We start from the raw sequence: 18084 nt of genomic DNA, 5'->3' as shown, positions 1-18084 counted from the left end.
TACATGAAACACATCAAAGAATTGAATACAAGGAGAGAGATATTGTATTCATGGATTGAGAAACTATATTGTTATTTTTTTGTTTTTTTAAAGATTTTATTGGGGAAATAAGGGAGGGGAACAGCGTTGGGGAATCAGGGAAGGGGAACAGATAAGTTGCTGTCTTTTTGTTCTTCACTTTAGTTGTGGAGGGTGTCACTTCACTGGCCCGTGTTGGTATTATCACTGCGCTCCTCACAGGTGAGGAAGTCGCTCACTGGCCATTGGAGCTCACAAAAGCTCACACCAGCTGCTGGCCAGCCCCATTGCAGCCTACACCGTCGCCGGCAACGCACGGCAGCCCAGCTCCAGGTCGAGCTGTTGTTCACCATCTTAGCTGTTGGGGCGCAGCATCACTGGCCCTCATGTGGGATCTAAACCGGGGCCCTGCTGCTCAGAGCTGGCATGTCAAGCCAACTCTTAACCAGTGCGCCACTAGGCCGGCCCGAGAAACTTTATATTGTTAAAATGTCAGTTCTCCACATTTCGATCTAAAGATTTGTTGCAATCAAAACCTCCACAAGCATTTTTATAGATAGCAACGAGCTGAATTCTAAATTATATATGGAAATGCAGAGGAACTAGAATAGACCAAACAAGTTTTAAAAAGGAGAAGTTAGAGTACTCTCATTACTTGATTTTAAGACTTACAAGCTATAGTAATCAAGATTGAGGGACATTAGGGGAAGGTTAGACAGATCAGTGGAACAAATCTGGCTTTTGAGAAGAGTGCAAAGGCAATTCAATGGAGAAAGGATCATTTTCTCACCAAATGGTGATAGAGCAATTAGACATCCAGATTAAAAAAAAAAAAAAAAAGAACGTCTACGTATAACGTCATACAAAAATTAACCAAATAGATAGTAGATAAAAGTGTAAAACTAAGACTTGGAGAAGAAACAGGAGAAAATTTGTGTAACTTTGTGTTTGACAATGAGTTTTTAGATATACTAAAAGTACTGACTAAAAATTCAACTTTCTACAAATTAAAAACTTTTTCTCTGTAAGAGATAGCGTTAAAAGAATGACAAGCCACAGACTAGAAGAAAGTATTTATAACTCACATGTCTGATAAAGGGTATGTACCCAGAATATATTAAAAGCTCTTAAAATTCACAAAAAAGAGCAACTGAAAATTTTTGTAAATGCGCAAGAGATCTGAAGACTCTGCCCCAAAGAAAATATATGGATGGCAATAAGCATATGAAAAAGGGGGTCTCCCCATCATTAATCATTAGGAAAATACAAATTAATACCCCAGTGACATACCTATACACGAGATCTGATAATTAAGTTCGTGAACTTGCTGCAATAATGTTGATAAGTTCTTTTGGTATCAGAGGGATTATTCATTATGAATTTGTACCAACGGAACAAACAGCTAACCAAGTTTACTATTTGGAAGTGCTGAAAAGTCTACGTGAAAAAGACGAAAACAACCTGAACTCTTGCATCACGACAATGCACTGGCCCACATGGCACTGTCTGTGAGGGAGTTTTAGCCAGTAAACAGATAACTGTATTGGAACATCCTACTCACCTGATCCGGCCCCCAATGACTTTTTTCTTTACCCAAAGATAAAGGAAATACTGAAAGGCAGACATTTTGATGACATTCAGGACATCAGGGGTAAACAACAGCTCTGATGGCCATTCCAAAAAAAAAAGAGTTTCAAAATTGCTTTGAAGGGTGGACTAGGTGCTGGTGTTGGTGCATACTTAATTGACAGACCTCGTATACCTATTGGAATGGCGAATATAAAAAACAAAAACTGTTAAGATCCTTCATGGCAAGGATGCAGAGTAGCAGGAACTCCCGTTCATTGCTGATGAAAATGCAAAATCTCATACAGCTGCTTTGAAAAACAGATAGGCAATTGTTTATAAAGTTAAACATACTCTCCCTATGTGACCCAGTACTTATATATCAAGATATTTACCCAAGTGAATTGAAAAACTTTTGTTCACACAAAACCCTGCATAATAATTTTATTACTGGTGATCAAAAACTGAAAACAACCAAAATGCCTTTCAGCAAGTGAATAAGCAAACAAACTGCTATATTTGTACAATGGAATACTACTAAACAGTAAAAAATAACGGTACTGACTCTCACAACATGAATGAATCTTAAATAAATCTGAGTTTTTCTAAATTAGCAATTCTAAACAAGTACATAAATTGTCGATAATGGGAGCCAGGTTTCTCACTCGGTGAAAAAGAAGATACAAGTAAGCATAAGAATAAAACCTGTGGTGTTGAATTATAGTCAAGTATCAGTGTGAAGACATGTTTAATATATGTACAAATATATATAGAAATATAGATATGTTTGTACATGTGAGTTAGCGTGTCTGTGTTTATGTAGCTTTGTCTATGAGGGCCTAGTTGCAGTAATACCCTTAAAACCTTATGTTTTTTAAAAAACAAGCACTTCTCACAGTTCTGGAGGCTGAGAAGTTGAACATCAGAGTGTCCCTGATTCAGTTCCTAGTGAGGACTGTCTTCCTGGCTTATAAAGGGCCACCTTCTTGTGTTCTCACATGAATGTTGGGAGACACAATTCATTCAGTACATAGCGGTCATTCAGCAGCTAATTATTAGCCAGTAGAAATAAAGCAAGGTATAATGACCAAGATGGTATTAAGCAAATCCCCTAACTTCTCAGGCTTTAATTAAGACAGAAGAACAAATTAGAAATCTGTAACTTCAGGAGGCAAAAGGGAACTGATCACCAATTATGTGTTAAACATTGTCCTAGTCATGTTACATATATCCTCATTTTATCTTCACAACAAAAGATTGCGAATTAATATGTTCTTTTGTATGTTTGAAAGTAAGCCTTAGAGAATTTAGGTGATTTATCACAGCTGTAGTAAGTGTTGAACTTGAACTCAGAACTGTCTGCTCTAAAAGTCCTGTTCCTTCCCTATTTTATCATATGACCACAAACTTGAGGTAATAAAAGCCTACCCTTTCTTTTTTTTTTTTTTTTTAAGCTAAGCCATCCTGCCCTGTTGGCAGCTCAGCTCGGGCCGGGAATCAAACTGCTGTTGCTCAGAGATCACACTCTTAAGCAAGCTCTTAACCAACTGAGCCACTCGGCCAGCCCAAAAGCCTGCCCTTGAGTAGTAGTAGGAGTCGGGTGGGGTCGAGGGGAATGAGATTATGAGAAGATAAAAGTGAAAATAGGAAGGTACTGATCTCTGGGAAGGGTATCCCTCACACTCAATATTTTCTTTGTTCTTTGGCATGTTCACCAGGCTTGCAGGATATAAAAGGCATGTTAGGAGTGGGTCCTTACTATTTTTAAACAGTTGTACCAGCCATCCCTCCCAATGGAAAACTGCTTTTATGCCTTGGGGTTATTTTAGCTAAAGAAACATAGTCACAATGTTATTCAAACAGTCAAGACTTATTCAAATGAGTCTTTACATTTAGAATATTTGATTCGACCCCTAACTTGAATGACTGTTTTCATTTTTGATGACTTGCTCTTTACTCTTTCATCAGCTACTCTGCAATCCAGATCTAACTTAATAACTTTTATATGATGAAATTTCGTGGTGGAAAATTATTGGTAGCATTATATGATTTTCGTAATGCTTGATCTTTTTCTTTTCAGTCTTTATTTGGAAAAAACTTGACAACAATTTTGAACGAATATGTAGCTATGAAAACAAAAGGTAAGAATTCAGGTTCAGGGATTTTTTTGTTAATTTTATATAGCATTTATCTAATTGTTTTAATTAGACGTAATTTTTAAAGGATACTAATGCCTCTTAAAAGCCATAAGAAAACTTGTCTCAGTTATGATGAGATGAATTTTATTGGGATATATTGAAGTAGTTTGTGTTTATATCAAGTGATAAATTGCAAATCTGAATGTTAGCAAATATAAAAACAAAATAATTTTTTAATAAAACAGAATAAAACTCTTAACTCTGGATATCTACCCTAATGAACAGGCATGTGTTATTACATTGCAAACTAATATTTTAATTTTAAGTCCTTTGTAGTTTAAACTGGACACAGGAACCAGTCATAAAATTCTGGCTTATGTTTACCAGTGCTTTCCTAAATTAATGCTTTAGGGAGAAAGTTAAAATTTGTTTTTTTTTCCTCTAATACGATTTTTTGCAGAGCTTACAAATTAACAAAGAATTAGTAGTAAATAATTAGCATAAAATGATAACATAAAAAAAGAAATAAGCTTAACATTTATTGAGTACTGTTCATAAACAACATTTTGCTAAGTGTTTTTATATGTTTTATCTTAGTCCTTAAAATAACCTAGTGAGAGGTGTTGGTTGTTTAGACCCATTTTTAAGTATCAGAAAACTGAGGATTACAGAAGCCAAATAACTTCCAAGATCACAAAACTGGAAACCGTAGAAAGTAATAGGCCTGGAAAGTTCAGGGCCTGAATTCTATTTCTAACTCCCAAAGTTACTTGATCTTTCTGCCAAAGTCTTCATTTCCCAAACTATATTAACTTACAGGAATATTTAGAGTGTAAATGATATCAGAAACAATATGCTATTGCAAATACAAGAGTTTATGTCCCACTGTTACCATTATGTCATGTAGCTTTCTCTTGTTTGAGTTTTTATAAATATGTGGTAAAGATTTTAAATATCTTATGTTTCCCATCATTGTGGTTTTAGAGCACATCCTAAAAAAGACTAATTAGTCCTCAGGAATTTTGCGTATAATTCTAAGGATAGTAACTGGTAAGTTTTTTTTTTTTAAGAGGTTGCTAAGCAATTACAGTGATTTGGACATGAAAACATTGGATGTAGAAAGCTAATTTCCACGCTCAAGGAGTTTTCATAACTTTTATGATTACTTATTATAAGTCAAATTAGTTTAATTCACTTTCAAATGTCACATGATGTCAAATAGAGCAAAGATTTAAAATAGTGTGTTCTTTTTTAATTCAAAGAAGATACAAAATTATTGATCTAAAAAAGCTTCAGAGATTTCACAAATGTCCAGTTTCACTCATATTGCGTCTGATACTCAGTGGCTTGAGAAAAGAAAGCAGCCTTGTAGCTTCAGTTCCCAGTGTAATCTTAGCAGCTGAGAGAAGAGTTTGTTTTCCTCATTCATAATCTGTGTCTATTCAAATTAAATGATGAATTTTCTCCAACTGGGTTTTTTAAGAAACTTTTCCTCTTTTAGAAACATCAACTCATGTCCCAGCAATTATGTCATCTCTGTGGAAGAAGTTAGACCATACACTTTCTCAGATCAGGTAATAAAAAGCTTATATAATAAGCTTATCAGAATGTATATAATGATTTTGGGGTGTAAACACATGTAAGAAGCACCTTGAATTTAAAATCTTCTTATGACCCATATGGTACATTTATATAACACTAATATAATTTTGAAATTACTCTAAAGGTTATTGATATTTCTTTGTCTTTAATTGGAATAATTTGAAATATAGTACATACTTTAATAAAATGTTTAGTGAGGAAATTGAGACTTACAGAAATGTTTAATGACACTCCCAAGTTCCCATAGCAATTTACAGACAGATCTCTGGCTAGAATACAAATCTCATCCCAGTCTCGTGTGAATACAAGTCTCCTAATCCCAGTCCTCTGTGAATTCTTCTTATTCAGTTGCATCTTCATTACATATGCAGAGAATTGATGTGTGGAATCCATGACCTGCTGCTTCTTCCCTTGTAAAGAAACAAGCTTGAATAATAATACTTCTGGAATCTTGTACATTTAGAATTTTCACATGGCACTAATATTCACCTTATACCTAGGTCACAGCCTTGGAATGCCAGTTTCAGCATCCTTAGAAGGATTCCAGCCCTATTGATATCAATTTTATAACATCTCTTATTTAACTAGAGTCTGGTATGAAAAACTCAATTTCTTAACCCTTTCTCCCAGAGCTACTACAAGTGAATACCCCACTTAAATTCATCAGGGACCTCGTTTTCTTTCCTCAGTTTAAACTGCTAAAATGGCCCCAAATGCTTTATATCTAACTGTATCACATCTTATTTGGTAATCTTTCCTCTATTCCCCTTTCCTGACTTGTGTTTTCTCCCCTTGCCAATAATATTCAGTGGCATTCAAAATTTATTATCACCTATAAATACTATAAGTTATTGAGATATCTTATTGACAGGGTGTTGTTACATACAAAGAGAAGGCTCTTAGGTAGTCTCCAAGGTTGGTGTGTGTGTTATTGAAAATGCTTATTTGATTCAGTAAGTTTTGTGGCTCTTGTTGGTAGCCATTTGACAGATTTCCAAGGACAGTGGCACAGTATCTTGTCTCTTTACCAAATACATGGGTAACTCCAATTCACAGGAGTTACAGCTTGTATTGTGAATTTTCTTATATGTTTTTTGCTCCTTCTTTAGAGGTTGAATGAAACAATTTCATAGTCACAAATAAGATAGAAGCAGGATATCCTTTGAAATCAACTTTGGAATTCTGAAGTATTTATGGAGTCATATGTGAAATCAGAATTTCTCTGGGAAGCCATCTCTATAATTAAAAGAGATAACTGATAATTATAAAATTTTATATGTATAGTTTTCTTACATATTAAGTTCCTAAAGCCAAGTCAAATTGTATTCTTAATGAGATGTCAAGACTCTATAATGCATACTTCATTAGATAGAAACATGATAAAATTATTTGTGTGTGAGTTTGTTTACATGCCACTATTTTTCTATTAAAGCAAATAAGATTTGGTTACCCCTCCCCCCAAAAAAATGTGCTTGTTTTTTTGTCTGAGAGGGATCTACTGCCTTTTAACTCAATTTATTTTATGTGTGACTGCAACTAAATCAGAGTATATCAAGAAATTTTTTAATATCTAACTACTTTGTTTTATTTGTTAGGAGTATGCAAAGTTCCCCAGGGTTTGCTGCCAATCAGAGAGGTTGGTATTCAACTTTAAACTAAATAATATTCGGAATTACTTCAAACTCTATCAGAAGAACATTTTAATTAACACTGTATGTGTGCTAAGTTTATACAGATGGTGCCAAAAAAATGTATACACATTTCAAGAAAGGAAAAAACTATTAAAATTGTAGTACTTGTTATGTACCGATAAAAAAAGATGAATACGAGTCACGTTTGACTTCTGCAATTACAAGAGGTGCTCAAAGTGGTTACCATCAGCATCCAGACACTTTTGGTTACGGCGAACTAGTGCTTGAGCAATGTTGACCAAAGGTCCACTTGTATACATTTTTTTGGCACTCTGTATTTTGTTTAAACTACTTTTCTAAGTATAGTTATCATTTTAGGAACTAATAGTTTTATGTATTGTAAAAATATGCATTTTAAGTACTCCCTGTTTAAGTTTGATTTCTAATTTTTGGAGGTGTTATCAGTGTGAATTACTACAAAAGAAATGTACTCTTAGATTTATAAAGTTTTAACTCATTTTAGTTTGTGTCTTATGATTTTATCATATAAACTTAGTTCATATTTTTAGATCAATCTGTAGATCTAACATGTTAAATAATAGGATATGTATCATGTAGACTTCTTAAAATTCCCAAACTACTCTTGACATTGAGTTAATTTTTTAACTCCTCATGTATTTCAGCCCGAACAAGAAGTGGGATTGCAGAAATCAAACGGCAGAGAAGGCTTGCATCTCAAACAGCTCCTATCAGTTCAGAGTTGCTGACTTTACCGTATCTTTCAGGACAGTTTACTACTGCTACTTCTGCTCCTTTGACAGCTACACAAGTTATTCGGCCAACTAGCCAAACTTCAATTCCTTTGAGGTCAAATATTGTAGTAGTTAACCATTCACAGTCACAAGACACTGTGACCAGTAAGTTTAAATTTTACTCTCATAAATTTTGTTTTTAATCAATTGTATAAACGAGATGATATACTAATGTTTTTATACTTATGGTGTAAAATTATAGCAAAGAAAAAAAGAGAGAGACAGACTTTAAGTAAATCTCTGAGACACTTTAATCTAGAATTCTTATTTGTATTCTAACTGAAGTTCAACCTTGAGCTTTGTTCTAATTCTCAGTTTTCTACATTAAGAGAAAAGATCTCGTTGCATTTGATTTTAAAAGGAATACACATATTTCACCACCTCCTTATTTTTGTTCATGTTAATCTGTCCTCCTATTTACGTCTATCTCTACATGTTGAAAATCCTTCATTCTTCTGGCTGAAGCTTAGAGTTCTAGGGATAAACTTAGAAATCATCTTAGGTACATTTTGCTTGTTGTATACTTGAAACTTTTGAAAACACATGATATTAAGGGGCAAAAAGCTAGTTAATAACAGAGTTGGAATAGAATTGAGTTGCCAGCTCTCTGTCTAGACCAATCTTTTTCTCTTTTGTGCAGCTAAAATTTACCATCCATTACATTCTCCCTCGTTTGCATCTTTTCTCCAATCTCTTTTATACCTCTGGGTAAAAACACTTAGTATCTATACACTATAGTATACACTTAGTTTATACTTCTTATAATTCTCCCCTTCTGCCATATTATATTTTGTTAAGACTGTACTGTACTTTGTGTTTTATTGAAAAACCGTAAGTCATAGGTGCTATATTTTATTCATCTTATATCTTCTACAGTACCTTGCATATGGTAGGCACTCAGTGTATACTAACTGAATTTAATATAAAGTTTTGCAGTGCCACTTATTCCATTAATTCGAGTTTAGAAAACGATTCCGTTTCCTTGACTTACTGCTTTGTTTTCTTGAAATACAGCTGGAGAGCCTTTAAGTATCATTCCTGGTCCTCAAGAGAAGAAAACGCATGCCAGTTTAATGTCTCCTGGTAGACGGAAAAGGTAAATGCTTTTTAAAAGGGCAAGTTTTTAAAAACCTTAAAAAAAAATTAGTGCCAGCATATTTACACTGTAAATAAAATTAACAAGATTGGATTAAGTTCTGGGGACTATTTACTGTTACATCCATTCCAAAATACATTTTTCACATTATAACCTCCCTAAAATCAGGTTGCATCTTATAATGGCATATCACTCTTTCATTGGAAATATGCTTTTTCTGTTGTGGTACAAAAATTTATATCTTAAAATTGATGTTCCCTCAAATTTTTTTGAAGTGAATGTTTTCTAAATACATGTAAGTAAATACTGGCATGTTTAAGGGTCTACAAACACATCTTTAAAGTCTTTAATCAGTTGATAGTTAGAGATCTTTTCAGGGACAATCTGAGTAAAGTTATTTCTGTCCTACTTAGCCCGTGTCTATTTGTTTGAAGGATTTCAGAAAAGAGGGCTATTAGTTTAAAATGGTATTTTTTAGTTTTGTTTGTTTTTTTCTGTTTTCTCAACTGTCATGCCAAGTGTATTTTTGTTGGAGTTTTTACCACTAGTTTTCTCTCATTCAAGGCTAACCTCAGCCTCCTTTATGGCAAGCTTTCTCACTTAGCTACATGAAATAGTAAACAACTACCGTGTTTCCCTGAAAATAAAACCTAACTGCAAAATAAGCCCTATCATGATTTTTCAGAATGCTCGTAATATAAGTCCTACTCCAAACATAAGCCCCAATTAAGATCATCAAGCCAGACATGACTGTTTGAATAAATATAGAGTTTTGTACATGAATAAATGTAGATTGTTGGAGCAAAAATTAATATAAGACCCAGTCTTATTTTCGGGGAAACACAGTATAATAATACCTAACACTTATAGGAACCTTGACCTTTTTATAAAGTGTTTACGTATACTTGATTTCAATTCTTTCATAAACCCAATAATGCTGTTGGTCTTATCCCATTGTAAAGTGGGTCAGAGGGTCATAGTTTATTTTGCTACAGACCACATAGCTAATAAGTGGTAAAGCGACCTCAAATTCATTTCTTAATTCATGTCTAATAATGCTTTTCTACTCTACTGCCCTTTGTTCCTACCACAAATCCAGAAAATATCTGTTCTACCAAGGTCTTAAGATTTATGTTGGTATATATAATTATCAGTGAATCTATTGATCATACAAGTTAAAAAGACAAACTTTTAAAATGTGTTTCAGTGAATCTCAAAGGAAAAGTATTACTTTGTCTGGGCCTCAGTCAACGATACGGAATTTCCAGGATCCTAATGCATTTGCAGTAGAAAAAGTAAGTGACTCTCCCAAACTTTGCAACTTGAGATATTTCTTGAGTTTTACAATATTAATATATATACCGTGTGTGTGGGGAGGGGGGGTATATACTGGGGATGCCAAAAAAATGTATACACATTTTAAGAGATGTTAACACTTTGGTCAGCATTGCTCAAGCGGTAGTTCCCTGTAATCAGAAGTGTCTGGACACTGATAGTAACCACTCTGAGCAACTCTTGTAATTGCAGATATCAAGCGTGTCTTGTATTCATCTTTTGTTGTCAGCATATATTAATACAGTTTTTTCCTTTCTTAAAATGTGTATACATTTTTTTTGGCACCCTCTGTATAGTGTGTGTGTGTGTGTGTGTGTGTGTGTGTGTGTGTGTGTGTGTGTAAAATACAGTAGTATTTCTATAAGACTGTGCAGTAGAATGGCCTTGGGATAGAGGGTGGTGAAGTTTAACAGGAAACAAACAGTTCATTCAGAAAAGATAACGTGCAATCACACCAAGTAAGAAACAGCTGTATGTTTAGGAAATAGTAAATACATTGTTGTTTGGTTACGAAATATAATATGTCATTTTACTAGAGTCAGATTATTAAAAAGCTTGGATGAAAAGCTAGAGTGTGGAATTGTGTTCTGTAATCAATGAAGAAAGAGTTGGTGAAGGATCTGTGAAAACACTTGGCAGTTATAGAATGTATTCAGGTGTTAATATAGAGGGAGCCACCGTAACTTCTGAATTTCCACCTAGATTTATTAAAACTACCCAGCTTCTAATAATTGGTTCTTTTAAAATAAATAACATAATATTCTATCTATCCTTTTGCTAATATTGACATTCTTTTCCAGCAAATGGTTATTGAAAATGCACGAGAAAAAATATTGAGCAACAAATCTCTTCAAGAAAAGCTTGCGGAAAACATTAATAAATTTTTGACTAGGTAAGCTGTTGTGTTTAAAATGCCTAATTGTTTTTGCCTTATTGAGAACTACGTTAAAAATTTTCCTTTCTATATTACAGTGACAACAATACTGCTCAAGCGCCAAAGCAAACGGATAGCAATCAGAGACTGGTTGCTGCTACTGAACCAGAGACTTCAATTGATGAACTCCTGGGACTTCAGGTATGAGGAGAGGCGTGTCTGTGTGTAGTACATACACTTATAGTTAAAACTGATGGCAGTTTGTGTTCATTCAAAACCATTGTCAACAAATTACAGAGAATATATAAAATTGTTTAAAATAATTTAAGGTATAGATTTCCATTATTGTCTGAATGTAATCTGTTCCTGAAACTGTGTCTGATATTGAAATTTCAAATAGTCAAAATTCATTACAGTCATGCACCACATAATGATGTTTTGGTCAATGACAGAGTGCTTATATGAAGGTGATCCCATAAGATTATTAATGGAGCTGAATTTTCTGTAAGAAATGGAAGGATATGTGGTTCAAGAGGAATTTTTTTTCTGACAACAGTAGTATCTGTGGAGCCTGGCAATAGATCTCCTCTCACAGCACCTCAATTTTGAGCGCACAAGTTATAGCCTAATCAGTCAGCCAATGACTTGATTCAGTGACAGAGGAGCCTGTCCCCAGCACTACATATTCAGAGGACGCTAGAGCCCTTCCAGGTCTAGCTTGATGGTCTTCAGAGTACATTGCTATAAATTCTTTGTTGAGTACCTAAGACCTTGTACAAGGACACAGGTCCACAGAAGCTACCTTAGAAGTATTAAGTGCCTCTATCACTTTAGTAAAAGCTTTCTATGGTAGTGTGGAGCCAGTCTGTGTACTTTGGAAATATTTTCAGGTTATAATGATGTAAAGCGTAGATAAGTTTTATTTCTTCCATCAGTTCAATGCCAGAGAGAACCCTTGTACCAGATAGGGTTAATGGAACCAAAAACAAATTTCCAAAGTCAAAGTATTGAATCCTCAGTACTATACCTGCTTCATGTTAAAATCACCCACTTTAGTTTATGGATACCACAAAGTTCCTTTATCTAACCACTAGTACAACATGCAGTAGCCAAAACCACATCGCCATGACAACCCTCTATGCCCCTTTATCTCTCCATCTGGATTTCTTATTCCTACTGAGCCTCAGACCCTTTCATTCCCTCCTGACAGTCAGTTTTGGTGATCTGTGCCTTACCCAGTTTCTCCTCCATATTTCCAATCAGCCTAGACCACATCCCTGTTCATGGAGCAGCTTTGACAGCACCTATGTTCTGTTGCTGAGCCTGTCAGAAGGAAGCAGTTGGGGGAGGAGTGGTTTATGGGACAGTATTTATAAAACCTACAGCAGTGTACAGCAATGTCCTACGCCTTCACGTTCACTCACCACTCACTCACTGACTCACCCAGAACAACTTCCAGTCTTGCAAGTTACATTCCTACTGAATACTATATACAAGTATACCATTTTTTTCTCTTAGACCATATTTTTACAGTACCTTTTGTATGTTTAGAAACAAATACTATTGTGTTAAAATTGCCTACGGTATTTAGTACAACAACATGCTATATTGGTTTGTATATAAGAGCAATAGGCTATACCATATAGCCTACATGTGTAGTAGGCTGTATCATCTAGGTTTGTTTAAGTACACACTACGATGTTCACACGACAATGAAATCAACTAATGATGCATTTCTCAGAACATATCCCGTTGTTTGGCGACGCATGACTGTTTACTTTTTTCCAGTTTTATTGAAAAATGATTGATATACATCACTGTATAAGCTTAAGGCATAGAGCATGGTGGTTTGATTTACATATGTTAAAATTGCATTTTATTTAAATGATAATAATATGACATTCCTAACCCATATAATAACTAACCAGCTCTTTCAGATATCAGTAAAATACTTCTAGATACATTGTAGACTTCTAAGTATGTAATACTTAAGATTCATTAGTGGGTATATTTGTACAATAAGCAGCAGTTCCGTACAATGTATATGTAATAATTTAAACTGCTGCAAACTATATAAAAGTGTAAAGAAAAAAATGAAGTAATATGTTAAAGATATATAATGAATCCAAGTAATATTTAACAAAATAAAATGAAAAAGAAAAAAAAAAGATCTTTTTTAAAAAAAGAAAGGTTATTAACTAAATGAGTAATTGTATGAAATTTACTGTGAAGAGAAGGAAGATAGGGAATATAGTCACTGTTGCTATTCAGCAATAGTGATGGTGAAAGTGTAAACTGGTAAAGGAAGAATTTAACAATATATGTTTTAAGATTTGTCCATGTGCAAATATCCTATTTGAAGAGCAGCTGAGATTGTGACTGTAGCACACCCTTTTACTTGGACTGTCAGATGATATGATCATTTTTGTTGCCATGCCCACAAAATGAATTCATTATAGCAGGTTTTCTTTCGAATGATAAATTCTGTGTAATACCACTGAATTTTATTTTCTTTTTGTCAGTCCCTTCAGAATATTTTTTAAAAATTGTTGGTATATTTATCTTAAATTATCTACCAATACTACTTTAAAAACCTCTTCTATCTTAATGTTGAACAAATACATGTTGCCTGTTCTAAATTTTTATAGTCTCAATTTCCTTGCTTGTATTTTCTCCACAAACACATCAGAAATCAGGTGGTTACCATAATCAAGGCACTCTGCTAGATACTGTGAGAGATTATATGAAAGTGAAGACACAATCCTCTGCTCTTGGTTGTTCATAATATTGTATAGTATGTGGGAAAAGTTAAAAATTCAGATTTAAATAACTTTTTAAAACAGCAAGACACAATATCCAACTGAGTAGTATATGCATCAGCTTCACTAAGAGGTGAACGGCCAGTTGTACAAATAGGTAAAGTAGGAATTTTTTAAATATCTGCTTGTTAAAAGCATCAGTAAAGAAAATTAAAAGGCAAACCACCAACTCGCAGAAAATATTTATAATACACATCTGGCAAAGAATTTATATCCAGAGTATATAAAGAGCTCCCACAAATTAATAATAAAAGATAAACTGTCCTATTTTTAAATATGAGTGAAAGACTGGAGCAGGCAGGGAAGATACAGGAATGGCAATTAAGCCCATGAAAAGATACTCAACATTATTTGTCATTTGGAAAATGAAAGTTAAGAATACAATGAGCTGCCACTGCACACTTATTAGAATGACTAAAATAAAAAACCTGACACCACCAGATGTTGGCGAGTATGTGAAACAACTAAAACACTGAAAAATTGCTGGTGGAGGATGTAAAATACAGCCAGTTTGGAAAACAGATAATTTCTTACAAAGTTATATATACACCTACCTTGTGACCTGGCAATTACTACTTGTTTTTTTTACCCTAAAGAAAACAAATATATTCACAAAAAGACTTACACAAGAATATTCATAGCAGTTTTATTCATAATAGACAAACACTGAAAACAAACCAAATATCCATCAACAGAAAAAAATAAATTCTGACATGGTCAAAAAATGGAGTACTACTGAACAATAAAAAAGAATTTGCTATTAATACACAATAAAACATGGATGAATCTCAAAAGGTGTGGTTTTTTGTTTTGTTTTTTTTGTGGGTGACAATGATCCCTTTATCTTCTATTTACCGTATTTCCCCATGTATAAGATTCACCCTTTTCTGGAAAATTTGGGGTCTAAAAACGGTGCATCTTATACAGTGGTTGTAGTTTTTTTCACTTGCATTTCCTGCTTTTTTCGCACTTGTTTTTGCGCTCATACAACCACTGTATAAGACGCACCCAGGTTTTTTTTTTTCTTTTAAAGATTTTATTGGGGAATTGGGGGAGGGGAACAGCGCTGCGGAGTCAGGGGAAGGGGAACAGACAAGTTGCTGTACTTTTGTTCTTCAGTCTAGTTGTGGAGGACGTCGCTTCACTGGCCCATGTTGCTATTATCATTGCGCTCTACCTGGGTGAGGCAGATTGGTCGCCGGCCTCTGGACAGCCGCCCTCGGCGGCTCTTGGCAGCGCACCCAGTTTTTAGACCCCAAATTTTTCAAAAAAGGGTGCATCTGATACATTAGTTTCAGGTGTATCAAAAGGTATGTTGATCAAAGAAGGTAGACATAAAAGAATGCATATTGGGTGGTTCTATTAAAGTTCTAGAATGGGCAATACTAATTTACTGATAGAAATCAGAAATTGTTGCCTGAGTGAGGGTAAAGAGAGTGATTTGCCAAAGGGAGGTTTTTCTTTAGAAAGGGGAATGGTGTGTGGATGTGTGAATTCTTCGGGTGATGGGAATGTTCTACATTTTAATTTTGATTGGGGTGATGGTACACAGTCCTTACCATCGTCAAATCTCATTCAACTGTGGGCTTAAGATCTGTGTATTTTATTGTCTAAATTATACCTTGCTTTTATAAAATATTTACAAATTTAATTTGTAAGTACCTTTGGAATGTGTATTTTAGGATTCTTTGGAAAGTTTAGAATAAAATGAGAGATATACTAGAAAAATGTGTTTCTTCAGCAATAACTTATAAAAGGGTATGGTGCACCATTTCATAGTTAGATTAACATTGGATTCTTTACTTGACACTTATATTACTGTAAATTTCCAAGTTCATGGATATAGAAATATTTGTTCAAGCTCCTGATTTCTCCTAAATCACACTTCATCAAGAATTATTGATGTTCTCTCTGCATCCTGATAATCCAAGTTAATTGGTTCTTTAACTTCAAACAATTTTTTTTTTCATTTTATGGTCATTTTTATTTAAAAACCCAACTTTTTATCACTGTATGACGTAAGTTCCACTTTACCTCTTGTTCCACATTAATGTCCTTTCCCATGGGATTCAAATATATTCTGCTTCACCAAAATTGAGGAATTTGCAGAATGACATATAGATACCCGAAATTGAGAATTTTAAATTTCCAACTATAAATGGAGAGTAAATAAATACCCCTAGGGCCCGCCGAGTGGCTCAGTTGGTTAAGAGCTCGCTTGGGAGCACCAACCCTGAGCAGCAGGGCCGCGCTTCAGATCCCACATTAAGGGCCAGTGACGCTGCGCCCTCTACAGCTAAGATGATGAACAACAGCTCAACCTGGAGCTGGGCTGCTGTGTCGCTGGCGACGGTGTAGGCTGCAGCCCCTGCTGCAGTGGGCTGCCGTGAGCTACCACCGTTATGTGGCTGGCAGCCAACGTGAGCGGCCGGCAGCTGGTGTGATCTGCCAGGAGCCACCGTGAGCAGCCAACCAATGACTGGCGACCGATTGCCTCACCTGGGAAGAGCACAATGATCATACCAACATGGGCCAGTGAAGCGATGTCCTCCACAACTGGACTGAAGAACAAAACAGCAATTTGTCTACCTGTCTGTTCTCCTTCCCCGATTCCCAAACGCTGTTCCCCTCCAATTCCCCAATAAAATCTTTTAAAAAATAAATAAAGTAAATACCCCTAGCAAGAATACTGAAATTTCTTTGAAATGCAGTGTTCTAGCTGAAAACATTCTATCAGTTTTGCTTTTTATTCTATGTTTGTTTTATTTTTTAACAAAATCTCTTAAATCTTTATGTAAAACTGATGAAATTAAAATACATCATTTTATCCAGCTACTTTGCACACTTTCTAACATACTACTTCAGCTCCAATGTGAGAATTATTAGTCTACTCTGTTTGCAATGAATTTACATGAAACGTGGTGTTTTACCCCAATAGTTTGTATGGGTGAGAAATCTCAGCACTCTTGCTGACTGCTGTGGATAGGGTATATACCCTTTACCCCATCGCACACACCAGCTTTGAATAAGTTATTCTAAAGTGTGTTCGGCATCATTCCATTTAAATCATAATGGTCTCCAAAAAAAGTTCAGATGTCGAGTAAACCTGGAAATATATTCAATTCAAAAATAAATATAAATTAAGACAACAGATTACTTTTACATAATTAGGCTGATAATGCTTAAAAATTGCTAATGCCTATTATTTGTAAGAGCACATTTTTATATAACACAGAACAGGCTGGAAGGCTGCTTAGAAGTAGTTCTCAAATTTTAAATATGTATATCTTTTTTCCATTGAGAAGAATTTATCCCAAGAAATGAACAGGTACCTGAATAAAAATTTTCATTGAAGTAGTATTTATCATAATTGAAAATTTAAAAATATTCAAATGTCCAAAAGTGGGAATTGGTTAAAGTATGGCATAGTTATGCAAACAAAAATGTTTGTATGTCTGTTACAAAGGGGTTCTTTCCATATAAAACATAATTAAACATTTTGCTTTGTAATATTAAAAGACAATATAGGGAATATTTAAAAGCATGAACCCACAAGAACAAAAAAGAGGACAGGATAGAGAAAAAATTTTTTGGAAGTCAAAATGAACAAGTGGTACCTAACTAACTTGGCAGTAAAGGCAAATCTGAGATAAAAGCCACTTTACAACCCAGAAGCCCCAAAAGGCCCGTCACCAGTACTTCTGAATATAAAGATAGGGCTTTGACAAACAGGATGATAAGGTGCAAAATTTAGGAAGTGATTAAACAATCATATCTTTTCCCCATTTCACACTATCTCCCAGAAACACTTGTCAGTCATAAACTCTCCCAGAAAGAAATCTTAAAAGAAAAACACTAAAAATACAGATGGTTTTGTAAGATTATTCTTACAGCGTAGATTGTAGTTGACAAGCTCCCACCATTAGCACAGTTTTCAGGTAGCTTTTGGCATGTTACTTGTAAACAGCAAGGATTGTCCAGCATTTGAAAACAGCATTTAGTGTAAAAAGATCAAAGTAGACAGGTAAAAGGGGTAAGATTTATATTAGAGAACCTAGAAAGCAATGTACAATAAAATAAGCTAATGTGAAAAAAGAAAAACAGGTTAAAGAACATTATAAAACCAAATTCATAGAAAAAGAAATCAGATTTATGGTTACCAGAGGTGGGGGGTGGCAAATGGGGAGTTGGAT

General features: G+C 34.6%; 1 protein-coding gene across 3 annotated transcripts in view; it reads left to right on the top strand.

Annotated features, from left to right (window-relative positions):
* Positions 1–18084, top strand: part of NPAT (nuclear protein, coactivator of histone transcription) — a 48649-nt gene that overhangs the window by 16654 nt on the left and 13911 nt on the right. For all 3 annotated transcript variants that reach the window (XM_019624144.1, XM_019624143.1, XM_019624141.1), the window contains exons 3-10: positions 3665–3725; positions 5224–5296; positions 6920–6960; positions 7639–7872; positions 8782–8863; positions 10071–10158; positions 10999–11090; positions 11171–11273. In XM_019624144.1, the coding sequence (XP_019479689.1) occupies positions 3665–3725; positions 5224–5296; positions 6920–6960; positions 7639–7872; positions 8782–8863; positions 10071–10158; positions 10999–11090; positions 11171–11273 (774 nt within the window). The remainder of the gene's footprint in view (positions 1–3664; positions 3726–5223; positions 5297–6919; positions 6961–7638; positions 7873–8781; positions 8864–10070; positions 10159–10998; positions 11091–11170; positions 11274–18084) is intronic.

The sequence above is a fragment of the Hipposideros armiger genome, unplaced genomic scaffold, assembly GCF_001890085.2.
Source record: "Hipposideros armiger isolate ML-2016 unplaced genomic scaffold, ASM189008v1 scaffold_580, whole genome shotgun sequence".
NCBI lineage: Eukaryota > Metazoa > Chordata > Mammalia > Chiroptera > Hipposideridae > Hipposideros > Hipposideros armiger.
The sequence above is the reverse complement of the archived record's forward strand: the minus strand, read 5'-3'. Positions and strand labels throughout refer to the sequence as shown.